Raw genomic sequence first — 24,616 nt, 5'->3', positions numbered from 1 at the left:
TGGGGATTGCATTGAATCTATAGATCACTTTGGGTAGTATGAACATTTTCACAATGTTGACAGTCCAAGAGCATGGAATGTCCTTCCATCTTTTTGTGTCCTCTTTAGTTTCTTTCACAGTGATTTGTAGTTCTCAGTGCAAAGATCTTTCACTTCCTTGGTTAAATTTAATTCCAGGTATTTTATTTTTTTGCTCACTTTTGTAAATAGGCTTTCTTTCTTGATTTCTGCTAGTTCATTATTGGAGTATACAAATGCTACTGATTTTTGTGTGTTGATTTTGTGTCCTGCAACTTTACTGAAATTGTTTATCAGCTGTCAGAGATTTTTTTATAGAGGCTTTAGGTTTCTCTTTATATAGGATCAGGTCTTCTGCAAATAGGGACAATTTGACTTTTTCTTCTTCAATCCAAATGCTCTAAAGCATTCTTTCTCTTGCCTGATTGCTCTGGCTAGTACTTCCAGTACTGTGTTAAATAGACATAGTGAGAGTAGGCATCCTTGACTTATACCTGTTCTTTCAGGATGATATTGGCAGTGGATTTGTTGTATATGGCTGTTACTATGTTGAGATACTTTCCTTTTATACTTAATTTGCTGAGAGTTGTTTTTGTGAAGAGATTTTGTGAAATGCTTTTTCTGCATCTATTGAGATAATCATATTGTTTTTGTCCTTGATTTTGTTGATGCGTTGTATCCCATTTATTGACTTGTATGTTGAACCATCCTTGCATCCCCGGGATAAATCCCACTTGGTCATTGTATATAATTTTGTTGATGTATTGCTGTATTCTGTTTGCTAATATTTTGTTGAGGATTTTTGTGTCTGTGTTCATCAGAGAGATTGGTTCGTAGTTTTCTCTTTTTGTTGTATCTCTATCTGGTTTTGGTATCAGTGTGATGCTGGTCTCATAGAATCAGTTTGAAAGAATGGCCTCTGTTTAAATTTTTTGGAATAGTTTGAAGAGAATTGGTATTCCTCTTTAAAGATTTGATAGAATTTAGTAGTAAAGCCATCTAGTCCTGGGCTTTTCTTTGTTGGAAGACTGCTGATTACTTCAGCAATCTCATTGCTTGTTTTTGGTCTGTTTAGGTTTTTTATTTCTTCTTAGTTCAGTCTTGGTGGTTTGTATGTGTCCAATAATTTATCCATTTCCTCCAGGTTTTCAAATTTGTTGGCATATAGTTGTTTATAATAGTCTCCAATGATACTTTGTATTTTTGTGGTATGAGATATAATGTCTCCTTTTTCATTTCTGATTTTTGTTATTTGTGACTTCTCTTTTTTTAGTTATCGTAGCTAATAGTTTGTCTATTTTGTTTATCTTCTCAAAAAAACCTTTGTGTTTCATTGATCTTTTATATCATTTTTGGGGGTCTCTATTTCCTTTAGTTTGGCTCTGATCTTAATTCTTTCTTTCCATCTACTAATTCTGGGGTTGGATTATTCTTATTTTTCTACTTTGTGGTGAAGCATTAGGTTGTTTATTTGAAATCTTTCTATTCTTTTGACATAAGGATTTATTGCAATAAACTTCTCTCTTGGTACTGCTTTTGCAGTATTCCACAGGTTTTGGTATGATGTGTCTTTATTTTCATTAGCTTTAAAAATTTTTTTTCATTTCCTGTTTCATTTCTTCTTGGACGCATAGGTTGTTCAGGAGCATGTTGTTTAATTTCCATGTGTTTGTATGGTTTCCAGCATTTCATTTGTAGTTGATTCCTAATTTTAATTTGTTCTGGTCCAAAAATATACTCAAAATGATTTCAATTTTTAAAAATTTGCTGAGACTTGATTTGTGGCCTAACATGTTGTCTGTCTTGGAGAATGTTCTGTGTGCTGATGAGAAGAATGTATATTCTGTAGTTGTTGGATGGAATGTTCTATAGATATCTGCTAGGTCCAGTTGGTCTAAAGCGTAGTTTAAATCCTGTGTTTCTGTGTTGATTAGTTGCCTATATGATCTGTCCAATGCTGAGAGAGGGGCGTTCAGGTCCAGCTATTATTATATTGGAGTCTGTCTTTTTCCAGAGGTCTAATAGTATTTTCTGTATATATCTGGGTACTGTGGTGTTTGTGCATATATATTTATGATTGTTACATCTTGCTGGATCCTTTTATTGTTATATAATGACCTTCTTTCTCTCTTTTATAGTTTTCGGTTCAAAGTCTGTTTTAACCAACATAAGAATAGCTACTCTTGCTTGTTTTTGGTTTCCATTTGTGTGGTATATCTTTTTCCATCCCTTCTCTCTTAGTCTGTGTGTGTCTTTACAGGTGAGGTGAGTGTCTTGACTCTACTAGTTCTGTTACTTCAATTACTCTGAAGTGAGCTTCTAGGAGAGAAACTTCTTCCTGTAGATGTGTTTTATATTGACCACCGAATGGGGTGTCTTAGCTTGAGTTCTAGGTTGACCCCGTAGTGTAGTCTCCATGCTGCAGTGTATATGGAAGTGCAGATAACTCTTCAGCACACTGATTTCTTTTCCTTAGGGTACATATCCAGTAGTGGGTCATATAGTAGTTCTATTTAAAAAAATTTTTTTTGGTGGCTGCCCAGCAAAGGGATCTGAACCCTTGACCTTGGTGTTATAATACCACACTCTAACCAACTGAGCTAACCAGCCAGCCTATTTTTAATTTTTTGATCACCCTCCATACTGTTTTTCATAATGGCTGTACTAATTTACATTCCTACCAACAGTGTACGAGGGTTCCTTTTTCTCCACATCCTTGCCAACATTTGTTATCTTCTGTCTTTTGGTAATATCCATTCAGACAGGTGTGAGGTGATATGTCATTATGGTTTTAATTTGCATTTCCCTTATATTTAGTGATATTGAACATTTTTTCATATACCTGTAGGCCATTTGTATGTCTTCTTTTGAGAAATGTCTATTTAGGTCTTTTCCCCATTTTTAAACTTAGGTATTTGTTTTCTTGATGTTATGTTGTTGAATTCCTTATATATTTAGATATTAACCCCTTAACTAATGTATGATTAGCAGATTATTTTCTTTCATTCTATAGGTTGTCTTTTCATTTTTTATTTTCTTTGCTGTGCAGAAGCTTTTTAGTTTGAAGTAATCCCATTTGTTTTCTTTTTAGTTTTAATATTTCTTTTCCATTTTTGTGTATCTTTTTCAGACACTTCAAGTATACATAAATTGGATCTTTGCCACTTTCATTTCAACCACATTCTCACTGATACTTTTTACTTTTTATGTTTCCTTTTCATTCTATTTTTTATTTTCTTTTCAACATTCCTTATTATGTCTTCATTAGAATCTGTCATTTATTGTGAAGGTTATAATGTGGTCTTCATTAGTTTTTGATATGATTTTGTCTTTCTTATAATTCTTTCTTGAGGTCAGCCAACTCTCATTTCTTTCTGCCTTTTGTGCATTGTTGTTCTTAATTTTTGAAGTTCTGTTTCAAGGTGTTTTATCATATCCAAACGTGTGTTTGAGGGCATTTAATTAAGTGTGGACTGTTGTTATAGTTTCCTTCCACTTTGCCATTGTTTTCACTGTGGGAGGAGAGTTGTTTTCATAAACTGAATTATTGGGATTCTCATTTTTTTTCGTTGTTTTCTTTTTATACTGTATTTTTTAAAGTAGATTAAGACTGTACTTCTGTATTTCTGTGGACAGAGCTGGCAGTTGAAGTGATTTGCAAGTTTTATAATTTATGACTATCCTCTCACTGCAGTAAAAATAAATTTATTTATTCGAAAAGAAGTTGTAGTTAGGGAGGGGTTGTGGGTTGTTTTGTTTTTTTGGTCTTTGAGGATTCTAAATTTATCCCTCTTGTTTTTTACCTTGCAGTTTTCCAAAGTATGTTTCTGTTACTTTTAAACCACTTCCCTTAGGAGAGTTTTCTTTCCAAAATCGCCCTAGTTGGGGTCCTGCACTCATAAAATTCTTCCCTGTAGTCAGTGCTCTCATTTACCAGTGCATTTTCTTTTTTCTTTTTTTCAGTATTTTCTGATTTCACAAGACATCTTGATCATCTTTGTCTGCCCCATAATGGGCTTTTCATTCACCTTTACCATGGAAGTGATTATTAGACCCCATGAAGTATATTGATATGCTTTAGGGATCTGTGAACCTAGTAAAAACAAAATAATTTTTGTTCTTTGAGTTTCCTCTAAAGTTATCTTTGTAAAAATAATTCTTTTACATAAGATTAAAGTATTAAGTATTGGGCTGGCCCTGTGGCTCACTTGGGAGAGTGCAGTGCTGGTAGTGCCGAGGCCACAGGTTCGGATCCTATATAGAGATGGCTGGTGCGCTCCCTTTCTGAGCGTGGTGCATACCACACCGTGCCGAGGGTTGCGATCCCCTTACTGGTCAAAAAATAAATAAATAAGTAAAATAAAGTATTAAGTATTGTTTATTTGAAAGAAATAAATGTATTACAGTGTGATCCTCATTGTTAACATTTTTCATTTACAGTAGTTTCCCATAGGCAAGAATTAAAGAAATTATGTCTAATCTTAATGAATAAAGGTGTCTTGTATATTGACATGAGAGCCACAGAGTGTCATGTGAGACAAGATCCTAGTCTATGAAAACATGAAGTCAGGAAGGCTGCAGTTGTTCCATATCTGTTCATCATGAAAATACCCTGATAGCAATGGGTGTTTTTCATGCGAACACTTAATGGGAACTTGAACATATACTGGATTTGCCCCTAATGCAGAAGCTTCATATAATATTTTTGGATTTCAAAGTACAGAGTCCATAATCTAACGACCTTGGTGAACCTTTGTGCCCTGGAGTGGTCAAGTTGATTTGTGGCTTAGAACAGAGAAGAAATATTGAAGGTTTGGCTCTGTAAATGAGGTCATCACTTCAAAATGTTTTCTCTAATGTTCTTAGGCACATCATTGAGGAACTGACAACTGTTCCATTTCCTATCACCATTTAGCTGGATAAAACTTACTCAGCTTTGTAATGCTGACCCTATCCAAGAATTCCTATTTGTGAACATTTTTAGGAAATATTAAAAGGCTTTGATATCTAAATGGTGAAGTTTATTTTTCCAGAAAAGCTATGAAAGAAACTTCTTGGTATGCTATGTATGTCTTACCTGTGATGCTTGGCAGCACATCTGGTTTTGCTGTTTTGCTGAAGTCTACATATTGTTATGACTCATTGCTTTTTACATTAGCATACTTGGCATGAGAAACTGCCAGCTATCCTGAAAGAAGCTGTCAACCTAATATGAGCCAGGACCTTGAATCACCACCTTTTCAAGAAGTTTTATTAAGAAATACAGACAAAATATGAAGCTGTCTTCTATACAGAAGTTCGCTGGTTTTCAAGAAGATAACTCTTAAAGTCCTCAACTAAAGTAGAAGTTTCATAAGAAAGTCCACTCAGAAAAATTTGATAGAGAAGACTGGTGTAACTTCAAGAATATTTTGGTCCATCATAACACTATAAATTTTTCTATGAAGACCTTTTGGCCACTGTATTAGTCAGGGTTCTCCAGAGAGAGAATCAATAGGGTAAGTACATAAATATGTGAGAGGGGATTCATTATTGGAATTAGCTCATGCCACTGTGAAGAGAAGTCCCACAACAGGCCATCTGTAAATTGGATGCCAGTAGCATGGCTCAGTTGAAGTCCAAAGGCCTTAAAACCAGGGAAGCTGATGTTGCCCTTGGTATAACTCCTGGAATCCAAAAGCTGAAGAGTCTCGAGCTCTGATGTCCATGGACAGGAGAGCACAGTGTATCCCAGCTCTTACAGATAGAGTGATTCACCTTTTTCCTCCACTTTTTGTTCTCTAGGTGATTGGGTGGTTCCTGCCCATACTGAGGACAGATCTTTCCCACCCAGTCCACTCAGCCTCTCATGCTAATCTCTTCTGGAAACACCTTCATGGACACACCTAAAAAGATAGCTTTACCAGGTTTCTTGGCATTCCTTAATCTAATTAAGTTGACACCTAGAATTAACCTTCACGGTCACCATCGTGGATAGTGATAAAAAATGTATGTGCTCTTTTGTCCAAGCTGCAGTTCAGAAAGAGGATATTGGAGGAAGCAACTAAGCTTATAATCAAAGAAATGCAAAATTTTAAAACTAAGTACACTTACTCCCTGACTTTTGGATTAGTAAAAAATACAAAAATTTCAATATGCTATGTTGGTGGGTGTGGTGCAACTGGTACTTTTTTAATATTGAGGAGGATGTATTAGTTGGTACAGTTTACTTAGGTAAAAGCCTTGAAGTATGTGTTAAGAATCACTACTAAGGAAATACTTCAAAAGACAGATGTGTTAGGAAGATGTTTATTGCAACATTTTTCATTATATAGAAAAATTGGAAGCCATCTAACTTTCCTACAGTAAGGAAATGGTAATTAAATTAAGGTATATCCACCATATAAACAGTTGGCTACCACCAGTTGTCTGCTATGAACATTCTATTACTTGTCTTTTAGTGAACATAATTATACATTTCTGTATCTAGTAGAGGAATTGTTGGGTCATTGGATCGCATATGTTGAGCTGCAGTAGATATTGCCAGATGCCTTTTGTGGTAGTGCCAGTTTATATCTATCACCAACCAGTATGTGCAAACTCTTGTTGCTATTCTTTACTTTTCTCCATTTTAATTGTTCTGGTATGTGTGTACTCATATCACAGTACGGTTTGCTTTACATTTCTCTTGGTGGCTCATGATGTTGTGCTCTTGTCATAAGTTTGTTAGCCATTTGAATATCTTCTTCTGTGAAGAGTAAGTTTTTGTGCATTTTTTCTATTGAGTGATCTTTTTATTATTTGTAGGAGTTCTGTGTATATTCTGGTTATGGATTCTATTTAGATATATGAATTACAAATATCTTCTCTCTTTTTATGGGCTGCCATTTTGCTCATTTATTGGTATTTTTTGATAAATGGGCATTAGTTTTAATTTAATTTTAATTTAGTTCAATTTTATTATTATTTTTTTTTATGGTTAGCACTTTTTGTATTCTGTTTAAGAAATGTTTGCCTATTCCTAGGTCATGAAGATGTTCTCATGGTTTTTTTCTTAAAGCCTTATTGTGTTCCCTTCTACACATATCATGCTCAATCCTTCCAGAATTGATTTTTGAGCATGATGTGTGAGGTAGGAGGCAAAGTGTCAAGGTACATTTTTTTCCATGTGGTCCTTATTCATTTTTAAATGTACAAATATGAGATCTGTTACTCATTTAAGAAAAATAACACTGTAGTAGCCACCTTCCCTAAAATCAAAATGCACAGTGACTTTATGATATTGTAGAAAAACATACTTTTAAAGTAGTCACCACTTTAGAAGGAAAGACAAATCCATTCTTAGTGATATTGCTAAATCCCTTTTAAACACATTAAACACTGTATCTGTTAATATCTTGTTTTAAATATATACCCAATAGTCTAATTGTTTAAAAAAAAATTAGATTTGTACCTTCCTGTCATTATCCTCTGCAAATGAGTCTTTGTTAAGCAGCTAAAACTATGGCTAATCCCAGCCAAAAACAACAGCTTATTTTCAGTCACAGCATAAGAGAAATCCTTATGGGAAGACATTTTAGTCATTCAGAAAGAGAACACTGAATCACTCCAAGTCAAGGGGTTAATAAGTACAGCTCCACCTCGTTCTGGCCCACTGAGCCAGAAGTGATCTTTAAAGCCTGACTTTTTAGTGGCTGCTTCTGTACTTCGGAGGCTTAAACTGTGCATTTGCCCTGTCTCACTACACTGTGTTTTTGGAGGGCAACCCTGTGCCTGTCTCATTTCATCACTGAATCCTCAGCTTAAGCTGCCTAGCTTAGTGCCTGGATATTCAGGGGCTCAATAATATATTGTAGTGGATTAAATTATGTCCCTCCAAAACGCATTGAGGCTTGAATTGCATACTCCAAGTTTTATGTATTAGAAACTTAGCCCCCACTGTGACTGTTAGGAGGGTGGGAAATCCTATTATGGTAATTGGAAGGTGGAGCCTTGAAGAAGTGATTGGATTGTAGGACAGTGAATGGACTAAAAATGGTGGTCAGGGGCAGGTTTCTGAGGGCTTTAAGATAAGAGAAGAGTCTGTTTTCTCTCTCTCTCTCTGCTCTCTCTGCTTCCACCATCTTGCAATGTGAGACCTCTGGTTCACTGTTGCCACCATCAGGTGGACTTTGGACTTCCCAGGCTCAGAAACTAAGCAATAAATTTTGTTTTCTTTATAAATCACCAAGTTGCAGATATTTTGTTATAAGCAACAAAAACAGACTAATACATATATATTCAGTAAAGGAATTCCTTTGAGAATTCCTAGTTTTGAACTGGAGGTACTCCTGTACTAAAAACTTGTTCCTAAATTAGTTTGTTTATAAATTAAGAGTGATGCTTTTTGATCAAGCTCTATTTCCCTCTGCTGGAGGTGGTTAGAGTTGATGTGCTTTTGCTCTAGCAAGTAACTCCCTAACTTCCACCTCATTTTTCTAAGTTGCAGGTTCCTAAGTGGAGCATTATTCCATGGCACCCATCTCAAGAGGTTGAATGAGCTTCTTTGTATTTGAGAACATATATCAAGTTTCTTAAGTTTCATAACTCCACTTCTGTTCTTTCTGAATCAGATGCATCTCCCCTTTCTTTTGAATACAGAATGTTTCCATTTAATGTCTTCTAGAGTTAATTTGTTGCTATTCATCTTCTAAAGCATTTATAAGAAGAAAAAAATGGTAATAAGGCTGCCTTGAAATAAAGACTCACCCTATATTGATGATAGTAGTATATATTAGAATGACTCTTTTGGAAAGCAACATCACTTTGTAACTTCATTTCAGAGAATCTGGGCTCAGTAATCAGTTTAAATACAGAAAAATCTGTACATATGAACAAGTCTATTGCATCATTATCTAAAATATGGGAAAATTGGAAACTTAAATTTCAGTGGAAATAGTTGCATGAACTGTATGGGTTATCAACCTGGATGGAATTATTTTAAGAGATTAGTGGTTCTAGTCCCTACCACATTTTCCTAGGAGCCTTAACTCCATCTCCTTTGCTGCTTTCATGGAGTCCTTTGTTGCTTTCTTCTCTGAGGCTTCCCTGACTCACTGCTGTTCAAGTTTTTCTGCATCCAAACCCCTCTGGCATCCAGGCCTCCACATTGGTGACCCAGTTACATCTTGCATCAGTTTCCATTAAGAGTTGCAGGCCTTCCTTCCCCTAAAAGGCAGGAGACATTTGTTCTGTCTTTCAGCAAACTCTGGATAGGTCATCTTAATTCTCATGGCTCCCTCTGTTCCCAAAAGATTGCATCATTTGTTTTTTCGGATTTATCAACACCTCTCCATAAGTATCCCAGCGTCCTGGCTGAGTTGCTTGCATTTTTTGGCTATTAAAAATAATGCTGCTATGAGCTATCATGATAAGATTTTGTGTGGACATATATTTGCATTTCTCCTGAGAATATATATCTAGGAGTGGAATTGCTAGGTCATATGCTAATTATATGTTTGGCCTTTTTAAGAACTGCCAGATTTTTCCAAAGTGGCTGCACATTTTGCAATCCCACCAGCAGTGTATAAGGGTTACAGTGTTTCCACATCCTTGTCAACACTTGTTATTATCTTGTCTCTTTTATTCTAGTCATCCTTGTGGGTGTGAAGTGGTATCTCATTGTGGGTTTGATTTGCATTTTCCTCATGGCTAATGATTGTTTTAAACATTTTATTTGCTTGGAACATCAGTTCTTATAGACTCTAAACCAGTGTTTCATGAGATTTATGGTGACTGAGATAATTGATTAACTTTTATATTTGTAATTTTCTGTCTATATCCATATACTATTTTTTTCATAGTCCTCTATTATTTATTCATGAGAAACCTCTAGGGATATTAGTTGGCTTTGAGAATCATCAGAGTCTAGAGTTGCTGGCAATTAAATGCTTTATGTTGATTTATGTTGACCTTTGAATGGTCAAACTGGAGAAATGGAATTAAAGAATTAACTTATATTGTCCTGATTAGCGATGGTTTTTCTTCTTCTTTTCCCAAAATATTTTGCCAACTTCTTACATTACTTAGTAGAACCTGTGATCAAAGGTGGAACCAGATGAGGAGAGGGACAGCCATCTTAGCTGGGAATAAGAGGTGAGGGTAGGTGTTTATATGATATAGGTTGGACTCACTTAAGCACCTACAAGGTCAGCAATTACACTGTTTTTTCCCTTCTTTTTTTTTTTTTTTAAAAAAAATTGATTATTCATGCTGTAGCACTGCCTTTTGAGTTTCACAGAACAAGAATGGCTTTAAAAATGTTTTTATTTCTACTACAGATTGAATTTTATTCATATTTCTGAGGAGAAGACAATGCTAAATATGAGATGAAATTACAGTGCTAGTAGAAAATACTTTCATGATTCTTTCCCTTATTGAAATGGTTAAAAGAACGCTCCATTTTTCAAATATTGTTTTAATTCAAGAATATTATTTTGACAAGTTATTTCTTCATTTCCTTATGGCACTTTTACTTTGGAATTCCCTAGTATCTGTATATATGATATCATTTTTATAAAGACACCTTTGTATGGCATGATAGGTATTTTTTAAATATGATCTTTTCACTTGTGCCTTAAAGTATCTAAAAATTCAGTATTTGAACTGAGCGCCTTATCCTGCTTTATAATAAAGTCACACATACTTAGATCCTTAAATGGCAAAGAACAGCTAGTGCTGATGAGCCCAGATGAAATTATTGTTCACTTTTACAAGAGTTAACTAGCTTATGTATTTACTTGATATAATTTCTTTTGCCTTTACCTATTCCTAAATTGCCTTAAGATTTAATGTGATGGGCACTGGCTTTGCATACATTTGGCAAATTATATACCTTCTTATATTTGTAATATTTGAGATAATATTTGGAATAACATGAAAAATATATTATTTTGTTTTTAATATTAGGTATTATTTTTAAATAATTAGTATTTAAAATAATGCAATATTTACTAATATTTGTTCTATTTGCCAGACTGTTTCTGAGTTAGTATTAAATACTAGTCTGAAGATTAAATCATTTTTCTTCTTGTATATTCAAATAATAACTATTGTAGAGTTCTTTGATAGTGTGTCATTTTGCATGAATGTTCAAAATGGTGGTAGCTATATTTAAATTGTATTCCAGATTTAAAAACAGAACTTTTTTTTTTTTTTTGCACAATAAGTGTTTTTACAGAAATCAAGGATGAGTAAGACATTTTATATTGAACATCCATAGCGCCTAAGACAGTTGTATGCTTCAGTGTTTGTTATTTATTTATTAAATACTAAATAAATTGAGAATTTAGAAACCAAAATTCTTTGCTTTCAAATTGAGGTTTTCTTATTCCAGTATAAATGTAGTACATTCCTTAATGTCATTTTAGATTAGTTTTTTTGGTAGTCGTTCCTTTCTTTGAAAACTTTTCCTAAAATTTCTATAAGATGACCAAAGAGTTATACAGCACTTTTCAAACCATTATGATAGGATCATGGATGCAGTTCTTCTCCAGAAGACCTACAGCATGTTTTCTGTTCATATAAGGGGAGAAAATTTACTTGAGGGGCTTTTCTTTGTCAAAGTATGTCAGGTCAATCTAAATGCAAGACAGAAATATTGAACTTATATAATTTACCAAGCCGAGAAAAAAAAAGTCTAAAACACAATGATATGTAGTAAAGAATATGATTTTTATCATTATTGTCAGATAGAGGAAACTAGTTTCTCTGCTTATCCTAAACTTTCCAACACGACTGTCACATGCATAAAGTTTATTATTTAAAAATTGAGAAATTGTAATGCTTTGAAGAATTATATCTTGAAGGAAAAGTTCGCGTATCAAATTTTATGGACAATGTTGGACATTTCAGAATTTGGGCTTTTTTGTTTTAATTGACAACTGTGGCCTTAGGATTAAATTGTTCCCATTTTTAAAATAAAAAAGAGAGAGAGCTGGCTAGTTAGCTTGGTTGGTTAGAGCATGGTGTTATAACAACAAGGTCAAGTGTTCAGATCCCCATACTGGCCAGCTGCCCAAAAATAAATTGACTGGTTTTAGATATTTTTACATAAAATATAAAATTTATTTAAAATAAATATAGTACTTTTTCAGTAGGTAGGAAAAAACCTTTAGAGAATAATTTATTTTTAAAATTCTGGCTAAATTGCACAATTCTGCTTGTGTCACAACTTTTGGAAATGTTGACTCAATTAAAAATGGTTTTAGGAAGGATTAGAAAGAATAAGGTCAGTCTCTGCAAATACTTATCTCTAAATGAATATGACTTAGATATAACTAATAATGCAGTTAAGGGCAAAGGTAGCATTGTAAGATGTTTAAGTGATTTATACCAAAAGGCAAGCTGAAACATTTCTCCAATTTAGTAAGGGATAAGACTGTTGATGCGATGATGAGGGTTTTGCTGCTGTGGACAGGAGAGAGCAGCTGAATCACTGTGGACCGTGAAGTACTTTCCAAGTACTACCATGGATCACTTACAGGGGGATAGAAGGTCGTGACATTAAGTGCTTCTCTTCATAGCCCCATGGGAGCATCATTAACTCCATTACCGGCAAGTGGCGTGCAGAAAGAAAAAAGCACAGGAAAAGAGAGAACTGTCTTGGTTTGTGTTGCTGTAACAGAAATACCGTAGACTGAGTGGGTGGTTTAAACAACAAACATTTATTTCTCATGATTCTGGAGGCTAAAAGTCCAAGATCAAGTTGCTGGAAGATCTCATGTCTGGTGAGGGCACTCTTCCTGGCTTACAGATGGGCATCTTCTCTTTGTATCCTCTCATGAGAGCAGAGAAGGGAAGCATGCTCTTTCTTGTCTTTTCTTATAAGGACACTGTTGGGAAAATATAGGAAAATGGTCAGGGAAAGATTCTGAACATCTTACTGAGCATTTGATGTAAATAGGCGCATGCGCCCAGGTGTTCCTTGGTTATTGTCTAATGTAATTGCACATGTGCACCCAGGTGTGCTGGGTTATGACTTAAGTATAAAGGATGAGTGGCTCTGATCCATGGTGCCCCCCACCCCCAGGATACCCCCTAGAGGCCACAGGGAGGCCACTACTGCTGCTGGAGGCTGTTGCTGCCACTGCCCCTGGGACCTTCCGAGAGGCTACTGCCGGACCTGTAAGCTGCTGTTGCCGTTGCTGAGGACTGAGCTCATGTTGTCTGCCAACGACTCCAGGGATCTTTCCCAGTTACCTAGCGTGAACCTGTATGTGAGGAGTCTGGTGACCCAGTCCGTACAATGGGTTTGGAGGGTCTGAGCCCTAGCACTGACAATACAAGTGGAAACTTCGTATAACTAAAATAATAAAACATTTTGGCTTTAGTTATGAATTGTTTTTTTGTTTTTTTTTTTTTTGCGACTGGTAAGGGGATCGTAACCCTTGGCTTGGTGTCACCCGCACCGTGCTCAGCCAGTGAGCATACCGGCCATCCCTATATAGGATCCGAACCTGCAGCCTCGGCGCTCCCAGCTCCACGGCGCTCCCAGCACCGCACTGTCCCGAGTGAGCCACGGGTTCGGCCCTAGTTATGAATTGTTTTACTAGCCCCAGACATACAGTTAGTGTAGCTATGGCGCTAGCTTGACAGACATTGTCTGAAGGTGGACCAAGGGCAGAATGTCCACTAAACTTGTAAAGGTATCTTGAGACCAAAGAACAAAATAGGCTATTCCATGTGGTAAAGGAAAGAACTTACATACTGGGTGATGAGTCGGGCAGATAGTGACCCAAAGGCATATGCAAAGCTTCTCCACACCGTCTCCTGGCTGAGCTCAGGTTTATAGAAGTGGTTCGTAAACAAAAGTAATGTAACTAGCTCCAAATGTTGGTGCAGGTGGCCAGGCCAACTTATCACCTCACCAGTAGTTAAGCATTCCTTCTTTACAGTCAGCAGGTTGTTCCTATCTATTCTAACTGCCTCACCCCTAGTTACTGTATAACTTTATGGGCAAAATTCTCACAAAGACATAATAAGTGGTAAGGGCTCCAGATGGAGACAGTTATGCTCAGAGTCCTGCAGACACTAATCCCATTCTTGAGGGATCCATCCTAATGACCTAATTACCTCACAAAAGGTCCCATCTCCAAATACCATCACATTGAGGCTTATAAGGTTTTCAGTATATGAATTTGGGCATGACACAAACATTCTTCTATAATAAGGACCTAAATTCTGGACTGACTTCACATATAGTGTTATTTAGGCAATCCAGTTATCTATATGATTTTCATTTTTTTTTCAACCGTCAAATGAGGACCTTGGAATAGGTCTCTAAAGGTGTCTCAGCTCTAACAGAATCTATTTTCATAAAACAGTGACTATGAAATCATTAACACCTGATGATTTCTCACAATAAAAATTGTTTCAATGTTTGTATTTCTTTTGTAAGCTTTATTGATATATGATTTATATACCATAATAATTACCTATTTTAAACTGATATTTTGATGAATTTTAGTAAACTTATACAGCTATGCAAACATCACTAAAATTAGGGTTTGGAAATCTCCATCACACTAAAAAGTTCCCTTGTGCCAAATTGGAGTCAATTCCTACTTCTCCCCTAGTCCCAGGCTGCCAGTGATCTGCTTTCCATCTCTATTTTTTTGCCTTTTCTAGAAATTTCATATAAATGGCTTCTTCCACCTAGGATGTTTTTGAGATTCATCCATGTTGTAGCATGTATCGGTAGCTTGTTCCTTTTTATTGTTGAATAGTGCTCCTTTGTATGGATATATACTACATTTTGTTTATGCATCAACTAGTTGATGAAAAGTGGTTTCAGTTTGAGGCAAATATGAGCAATGCTGCTATGACCTTTGCATAATCTTTCTATGGACATGTTTTCTTTCCTCTTGGGTGGATAACTGGAAATGGATTGCTGGGCTGTATGGTGAGTACATGTTTATGTTTAATGTTTTTGGAAACTGCCAACTGTTTTTCAAAAATGACTCTGCCATTTTATATTCATACCATTTGTGTATAAAGGTTCCATTTTCTGCACATTCTCACCAATGCTTGTATATAGTTATATTTGTTTATATGTTTATATATATTTATATTTGCTTATTTATAATATATATTTTGAGTATGTATAATGTATAAGTGTGTTTGTCCTTACAATAATGTAACACTGTCTTGATAACTGTAGTTTAATACTAAGTTAAAAAAGGTAATATAAGTCCTTCAGCTTCCTTTACTAAAGTTATTATGGCTATTATGTGTCCTTTGCATTTTCCTGTAAATTTTAGGCTTAGCTTGTTAATTTCTTCAACAACAAAAAAAGCCCTTTAATATTTTAATAGGGATTACTTTGAATCTATACATCAATTTAGAGAGAACCGACATTTTAACAATATGAATTCTTCCAGTTCATGAACCTGGTATATCTCCTGACTTATTTAGGTCAGGCAGTGTTTTGTATTTTTCACTGTACTGATTTTGAACTTCTTTTTAAAAATTTATTCCTAAGTATTTTAATCTTTTGATGCTGTTATAGATGGAGTTTTAAGAATTTTATTTCATATTGTTGCTAGTGTGGGGAAATACAATTGATTTTTCCGTATTGATCCTGTGACTTTGCTAAGCTTCCTTACTAGTTCTGGTGGGATTTTTCATTGCTACCTTAGCATTTTCTACCTGTAAGATCAGGTATTGTTCTTGAAAATGGTATCCCTGGAAGTCCACATTACTTTGTATAGCAAGTGATCTTGCTATAGTTTAAAACATTTTTGGAATTCCTATTCAGAATTTGTTAGACAAGTTACCAAGCACATACGAAAATCAATTTAAAAAATTTCTTTTTATTCTTCCTTTTTATTATCTGTTAGACATTAAAAGATAGAAATTAGGCAGGCACTTAGATATATGCATCTCAAGTTCAAGGAAAAGGCTGTGGGTGGAAGTTTAAGTCTGAGTTGTCAGATCATATAATTAAAAGCATGGGACCTAACATGATCACTTAAAGGGATTGACTAGAAGTCCAGCAGTTCTCAGAAGAAAAATTGAGTAATTCCCAAAGAGGTTTCAGTAGTACTCCGAGGCCAAGAACCTAGGAGGGCCCTGAGGAAAGCATGTTGAGAATACTGCTATGATTGACCATCAGTTCATTTGTGAGCTACTTGCCTGCATGAAATGCTTTATGTTGATTTTTTTTTAATTTCTTATTCTCAAAGAGTACCTGTGTTTCACAGGAAATTGAATCTTTGCAAGGTCAGTGATATCTGTACTGTTTTTTCTTTTGAAGTATTTGAACGGTTATTACATTAATTTTTTTTCTCCAGGGTGATATGATTTTTAATCATTAACCATCTTAGTCATTATTTTATACTTATTTAAATACTCAGTTTGGTATATTATTCTGATTCTTGTTTTTCTGCATTGCAAAAATTATTTACTTTATGAATCACACCAAATAATCTGTTTTTCTTTTGTTCCTAGGCAAATACTGTGGTCTGGGGTTGCAAATGAACCATTCAATTGAATCAAAAAGCAATGAAATTACAGTGCTATTCATGAGTGGAATCCATGTTTCTGGACGAGGATTTTTGGCCTCATATTCGGTTGTAGATAAACAAGGTAATTTTCATCTTATACAATGGCACCCACATTTTGTAATTACTGGCAAAAAAATGAAATGGTTTTTTGAGTACCTGTTATCTGAGATTGGAATAGAGGAGGAAGACTGAACTGAGGAACATTTACCTAAATTTGACAAATTAGATCAGTTTCAGAATTCCAAAAAATAAAAGTATATTAACTTTTATACAAAATCCGTATACATCCCTTTCCTTAGTAGAGGCGATACTGATTTTTCACTTTTATAAGATTGGAACACAAACTATAATAACTTTTTTTTTTTTTTTTTGACCGGTAAGGGGATCACAACCCTTGGCTTGGTGTTGTGCGCACCAAGCTCAGCCAGTGAGTGCACCGGCCATCCCTATATAGGATCTGAACCCGCGGCGTCAGTACTACCAGCACCGCACTGTCCCGAGTGAGCCACGGGGCCGGCCCTATAATAACATTTTTAAAACTTATGGATTATTGAAATGTATCATATCAATTTAAAACTTTATTCTCCACAGTTTACCATTTCATAGTTCTTTGTTAAAGACCATATTAACATTCCTCTCAAAGAATAGGGCCTCATACCACCAGGAGTACCCTAGGTTGTGCTGAGACAGTACAAAATAAACATGAGATGTTTTCTAAATTGCTAATATTTAGGATCTGAAGGGGGAAAAATTAAAAGCAAGGCTATTAAGTAGAATAAAATCTGAAATTTATCTGAATGTCTAAGATAAAATGCGGTATACCTGTGTGAGATCTCTCATGTGTTTTGGCTGCTGTGGCATGTATTTATTGCCCTCTGCTATTAGGGATGTTGTGATGAGAAAGTTTAAGTGTTGCTAGTACAAGAAGATATCAAAACAGTCATTTAACTTAGAAAATATGTGATTATTTTGATATTTAAGAATGAATTAACTAAGATGACTATTTAAAATTAAGAATTAGCTTTTACTTCATATTGTATACATGAGAAAATTTTCAAAAACCTCCTGTGTGTGAGAATGTTGGGCACTGGGAATGACCGAGGGCAAAGCAAGCTTTTCCTCTGCAGCTATGGTAGGTTCGAAATAAACACTGTGTGTCTCATTAAAAGTTTCATTTAGAACACGATAGAGGGGAGGGCTGTTCTGTGTGAAGAGGAGTCTTCTTTCCCTTAGTTTATAAGCTATGGAACAAGGTGTGAAGGTTAATAAAATCTCTTAGAGTGAATGAAAAAGAAAACTCATTTGGATGGAATAATGGAAAGCAAAGACCTGGAAACTGGAAACATTATACTTGAACAATTAATATTTCTGACAGAGCCAAGAAGACTAAGGCAATGTGATGTTGTGGAAGCAGCACTAGATAGCCCTGGAATCAAAGCCTGTGTCTGCCATGTGGTAGCCAGTGACCTCTGGGCACAGCATAGTGGGCACCCAATGTTAGTTCTCCCCTTCCAGCACTGTACACACACATATGTGCATGAAGTGTGTACCCCCACCATCAAAAGGGTAATGTAGAGAACACAGAGTGAGATGATAATGGATTACCGTACTTTCAGTTTTGCTTCTTGAAAGTCTTGGGTTGACAGATGAGAGGATAGAAAATAAACACAATTTGCTTTTTTCTTCTTCTTAAGCTTCTTGGTCTTAATATCAGGTTAAATTATTTATTTTGATTTGTCTTTATTTTGATTCATATTTCCTCTTTCTCTCTTTGTTATTTATTGAGCGGAAGGTTTCTATAAAGTAAGTGTTCTCTCTTTTTAAATAGCGGGTTTTTATATTAGATATTTAAATAAATAAACCTCAATGTCCTGCATTAAAATCACTTAAAAATTGACAGTGATCTCAGATAACAGAATCAGTATGTTTTAGACTTATAAACCTCTGTACCAAATTTCAAGTGGCTATGTCACTATTTCAGATGAATCTTGTCTTCCAGAAGTTTTTGAAATATCCACTTTAATCGGGAACTTCTTGATAGTAACCTTTCAAAAGTTATAATCATCTTGGAAATCATCATTTCAGGGCTGTCTCCTGAAGTCTTACTTGATTTTTATTTTTCATGTATTTGGGAATGAAAAGATTGTGAAAAATCCTGCTTCAACAGCTGCTTTATTTGTTACACTCTCATAAAGATTTGTTAATGATATAGTATGTTTTGTTGATAGAATCATGATTTTGTGTGAAATAGGCTAATTTTCAGTACCTTGTGTAAGAGTTCATTCCAAAACTATATTCCCTTCAATGCCTTATTTCCTGCTCTATGCTTATTAGCACTGGGAAACAGCAGTAGGCAAGACAGACACAGTTGCACCTTCATGGGGCTTATAGTACAGGGCTGGGAAAAGACATTAAACAAATGATTACTTAATTGCAGTTATGATAAGTATGATGAAGGAATAGTGCAGATTATAGGAAACCAGAGGGGCACAGGGAGTGGAAGACTGATAAAGAGCAGAGCTTTCCTGAGGAAGTCACTTTTAGGCTGAGAGCTGAAGGATTAATTGGAGGTTCCAGGCAGACAAGGAAGGAAGAACATTCTGTGGAAGAGAACAGCAGATGCAAAGGACTTAGGTGGAAAGGAGCTTTGGGGGAACTGAGAAAAAAGCCAGTGTAGCTGGAGTGGAGTGAGTGGGTCATAAGTAGGTCTCATTATTCAGAGCCTTACAGAAAATGTAGTGGTTGGAACTTTTCCCTAAGAGTGCATGGAAGCTGTTAGTACAAAGTAGGGATATGACTATATTTGTTTTTGTTTGCTTTTACGATCCTCCCTGCTCTGCAAAGAGTGGGTTAAAGAGAAGTAAGAATAAATGTAAGGGAAACCAGAGGCTAAGAGGCTGTTAGAGGAGACCAGATCAGAGATGATTGAATTAAGATGTCCCATTATAAATTCAACTCTGGAATTATGCCAGTTTTTAAAGCCTTCGAATCAGACATATCTAACAGAAGGAAACATTTCAAAGAATTAGGATTCATCCTGCCAGGGTTTAAGTTGCAGTAAGAGGCTTTGAACATAAGGAAGCCCTCTTGGATGAAGTACTGATCTATTGTAATGCCCAATACCTAACAGGTATTGTATCTAGTGTACAGTACCTGGTGTTTTTGTTTGTTTGTTTGTTTGTTTGTTTTCTTCCACTTTTGTTTCTAGTTTTTTAAAACTTTCTATAAAACTTTATGGTCTTTTCTTCTCTTTATTTTAATGATCTTTGAGCAGTAGTTTCCAGCCTTTTCTTTATGAGCTATCTCTTTTCATTTTCACCTGTAAACCTCATTTTTGAAAGTGTGTGAAAGGAAAAGTTCCCATTCACCCATGGGGTAGCAAGCAAAGGTACATATACGTATACATCAACACTTCCAGCAATTATGAGAGGACGTGTATTTCTACTCCAAGTTGGTATAATCCTATCAAATTCCAACTAGACTTTCCTAAAAATTGAAGATGTGTATGAACCTTTGAGATATCCTGGACATTTATATTAGCAACCACTGTTTAGAAGTTTACACTGTAGAGAGAAACTCCTAAGTTACTGCTGGTCTTAACTGAGAGAGGCAGAACCAGCCACTCAGAGGTCCAAAATTCAGTAACTCAGATCTTTTTATCTAGTATAATAATAAATTCTTTGACATTTTCATTCTAAAAAGTAAATTTAAAAACATAGCATTTACCATTAGACTTGAAAAATAAAATAAATTTTATAGATGCATTGTCTAAATTCCTGTTCTTGAATCTCTGTGCAACAATGACCAGTTTCTAGGAAGAACTCAGAATTTCTAGGATGATTCTAGGTGATGATTTTTTTAAGTTATTTTAATTATAGAACAGTGAACTCAGAAGACATATCTACATTTACATTGAAAGCTTCAAGTCCCGCAAGGCAGCATTTATTTGGATGTGCCATAATTGTGTGTGTGTGTGTGTGTGTGTGTACGTACGTACGTATGTATGTGTACATGCATTATTAGAAAGTGATAATCCTGGCATTGTTTTTGTGGTACATGAAATCATCACTTAAAGAGTAATATTAAACCTCATTACTTTATATTTTACCATCCAGAATTTCGTAGTGGTTAGTCTGAAGTTTGCCTTTATTTTAGCAGGGGAAAATAGTAAAAAGTTTAAAATTTCATGAAATAAAGTGATCCGATGTAGGTATTAATGTACTTCCTAATTGAAACTCATAATCACTGTTCATTTGCTGCCTGCCACCCCTTACAGTCTGATGGTGATGTGCCTAAGCCGTGTAAACAGCTGAACTTAGAAAATGTTCCCATTTGACAAGGTTATTGTTGCTATATGATAGGTTATTTTTAGAATTAACACCACTAGTATAAAAATTTTCTGATTGCTACGTTCTTTAACCATACTTTTTTGCAAATATTTTCTGTTTCTTTCACCGTATGTCAGATTACATCAATTTGTAAATGAAACATAGGGCATAGTAGAGAATTCCTTTCTAAGAGAGTCCAAATTTCTGTAACTGGTTATTTTTTTTTCTTTATGGGATATTTTTGACTTTGAAAATAGAGTATAAATTCCTTAGATTGTTTGTTGCCTTAATTGCTTGCCTGTACAGTAATTTTATAGAATCTGTTTTGTTTCTAGCACCATACTTAGCTAAGATTTTATTTGTAGCTTTTATATTGTGTTCCAAATTTCTGTTATTGTTGTATCTGGCAAATATTTAAAAAATACTAAACTATCAAATTAATCTTAGTAAGATTTTATTCATAAAGTTTCAATTTACATTTACATCTTTATATGTGTCCTTATTTATACACAAGTGAATATGTATACTGTTCATGTGTATAATATAATTAACATACAGAAAAATATGTTTATTTTGGTATCAATTTGTAGAATGAAGATGCTGATGAGCAAAGTGTTACCAATTTTGTAGAGAAAGAGAATTTAAAACAGAATTTGTTAAAATGGTATTAACTGAAAGAGGCAATTTAACTTATAGGATAGAGTTTATTCCAAGCTGACATATAAACAATCTGAGGAGCACTTAATTATTTTAGTGTTTTCTATGTGTTTCATTTTTTTAGTACGTTAGGAATGCTTTGAAGGGATTACGTATGTTTGTACTGTCTTATACTATAGAGTGGCTATCACTGCTGATAAATAATGACGTATTTATTAGTGTCCTAGATACTATATATGTCACAAAAGAATTGTGCCGTATTTTAATATGTCTTACATTCATTTTTTAATATATAGGAATTTAGGTATAGAGAGCGTTTGATTTGATCTAGTTAACTATATATAGTTTATAGCCTATCTGACTGTATGGCTTATTGCTTAGGCAATAATACATGAAAAGCATTAATTACTTTTATCTGAGAAAACTTTTACCAAGCTGGTACTGTGGACTCTTCTTCCATCAATGGCAGTGTGATATTTCTAGAAGAAACATAAGATTTAATCTGTACTCTCAGTATGTAAAAGGAGAGGAGAAGTAAAATACCTAGTGTATTATCTGGCATTTGGCAGATGTTAGTTGACTCTGAATCACAATCAACTATTTTCTTAAAATAACCTATTTTCTTGTATGTGTAAATTTCTCTTTAGAAAATTGCAAATGGTACAGATCAATGCCAGATTCCTATCATGCAAACAAAGAATTAGTCCTAAGATAACACAGTAATATTATTGGGATAATTTAGCAGCAAGACCAGCCTTTTCCCACATCCTCTAGCTTTCAAAGTAACTGTCCACATACCCATCATGCAAGGTTAGTGATAAGGTGTGAATTATAAAAACAAGACTATGTGCTCCTTCAGGCACTGGGAAATTGGTTAGTTAAAGAATTTTAGAGTACCTATAGAAGGAGAATTTGTAGTTATACATTGTCTTGCTTCTTCCTGTGTTTTCTCATTCCTGGTAAATATAGTAACTTAGGATTTCTTGAGTTAGAATAAATACAGGCAGTGAGGCTTCCCATTCTTTAGAAGTACATGGCTTCAACTGTGGAAAAATTATACCCTGCAGCTAATAAACTGTAGTTGGTTTAATACTGTTGAAAGTGATGGGTACTAACACTACTGAGAGTCTTTTTCAATTCAGTCCAGAACACAAAAGAGTATTAATTTGGGGGAAATCTAAATAGATATATTTCACAATCCTGCAATTTCAGAAATAGCCAATGCTGTCAACCAAAAATATTTCCAAGTTTGTAGTCAATGTGCTGATATTTTTTATTGTTTTAGTAACATATAAAATATTTATCATATTTTCATGGTATTATATATGGGTCCACATAAGATTTCATGTTTATATAAATATGTCATGGAACAGTTATAAAGTTCCTCAGCCTTTGTAATTATTATGTGTTTGAAAATTTTTAGATTGTGCTTAAATTTTTAAAAAAATCTGTATATCAATTATGGGTGATAGTAATATTGCTAACCAAGTTTGGAACTGTCTTAGAAAATCCGATGTTTTAAGATAAGGCTGTTTACTTGTGTATTAGTCAGGGTTCTCCAGAGAGACAGAATCAATAAGATATGTTATAATTATATGAGAGGGATTTATTAGGGGAATTAGCTCACGTGGCTATGAAGAAAAGTCCCACAATAGGCCATCTATAAACTGGATGCCGGTAGCGTGGCTCAGTCCAAGTCCAAAGGCCTCAGAACCAGGGAAGCTGATGGTTTCCTTGGTGTAAGTTCTGGAACCCAAAAGCTGAAGAGTCTCAAGCTCTGATGTCCATGGATAGGAGAGAAGAGTATATCCCAGCTCCAGTGGATCAAGAGAGAGCGAGCTTCACCTCTTTCCTCTGTCTTTTGTTCTCTCCGGACCCCCAGTGGATTGGATGGTTCCCACCCACACTGAAGGTGGGTCTTTCCCACCCAGGCCACTCAGACTCTCATACTAATCTCTGCTGGAAACACTGTCATGGACACACCTGAAAAGATTGCTTTACCAGGTTTCTCAGCATTCCTTCATCTAACCAAGTTGACATCTAGAATTAACCTTCACAACTTGGGAAAATCTTTCAAGACAAACATGTTTTAGAATGTGTCACATTTAATTCCCTGCTTAATTTGATGTTGTTTTCTTTGCCTTTGTGGAGTTGTAATCTTCAAACTCACGGCTTTCTTTCTCTGTCTTCAGCCTTCTTGGCTCTGTCTATAGCTGTTCATTTTGAATTCTTATTTTCCTCCTAAGAAGTTATTTTGATCCCCCATGGAATTTGAGAGCAAAGTCAATGAGTTGCACTTTTGCATAGCATAATGTGGAGTTTCAGCACTGCTTAAACTTATAACTAAAGCCTTGTTCTGTTCAAATATATCCACAGTTGACCCACTTTCTGGCACGTGGCCCAAAGGTAATGGGGCCAGCTGGCTGGCAGTCCTCTTGTAGCTTGAATGCCATGTTGGCCCACACAGAATACCTTTTATCCCAGGCTATTAATCTTAGAAGTTCAACTTCTAATCTTAGAAGTTGGAAATTCTTTTGGTGGAGCAGGAAAGTGGAAAATCTATTCTCATTGATTCATTTTGTTGGTCTGCTTTTCCCAGTTAGTCAACTAGGTAATAGTAAACTCCTATCCAGGCATGTTTCTTCTTAAACTCCTAAGACACAGATTTAACTTAACCATCATTCAAATGCCTATGGTGGTGTATAGTACTAATCCATACAATTGCTCTCAAGATACTGTTTTCCTATTGTTATGGCACAGTTATTATGCTCTAGTTGTTTTAAGATGTGTTACAGTTGGATAATAAATACAAAGTTTGTTCAGAGTTATAAAATAAAATTGTAGGGCCGGCCCGGTGGCACACTGCGCTAGTGCGCCGCTTGGGAAGCGCGGCGGCGCTCCCGCCGAGGGTTCGGATCCCACATACAGACCGGTTCCCGCTCACTGGCTGAGCGAGGCGCGGGGGCAACACCGAGGGTTGCGATCCCATTGCCGGTCCCGGTCCGGTACGGGGGCAACACTGAGGGTTGCGATCCATTGCCGGACACGGAAAAAGACAAAAAAAAAATAAAAATAAAAATAAATAAAAAA

At 35.3% G+C, this 24,616-nt stretch overlaps 1 protein-coding gene across 1 annotated transcript in view; it reads left to right on the top strand.

Moving 5' to 3' along the window:
* The first annotated feature begins 16,394 nt into the window (after nucleotides 1–16,394).
* DCBLD2 (discoidin, CUB and LCCL domain containing 2) overlaps nucleotides 16,395–24,616 on the top strand; it is a 40,174-nt gene continuing 31,952 nt past the window's right edge. Inside the window, exon 1 of the mRNA XM_008592277.1 lies at nucleotides 16,395–16,623. Coding sequence (XP_008590499.1) covers nucleotides 16,512–16,623 — 112 coding nt within the window. The 5' untranslated portion in view covers nucleotides 16,395–16,511. The remainder of the gene's footprint in view (nucleotides 16,624–24,616) is intronic.

This window comes from Galeopterus variegatus, unplaced genomic scaffold (assembly GCF_000696425.1).
Source record: "Galeopterus variegatus unplaced genomic scaffold, G_variegatus-3.0.2 Scaffold7729, whole genome shotgun sequence".
NCBI classification, from domain to species: domain Eukaryota; kingdom Metazoa; phylum Chordata; class Mammalia; order Dermoptera; family Cynocephalidae; genus Galeopterus; species Galeopterus variegatus.
This window is presented reverse-complemented; position numbering and strand designations above follow the sequence as displayed.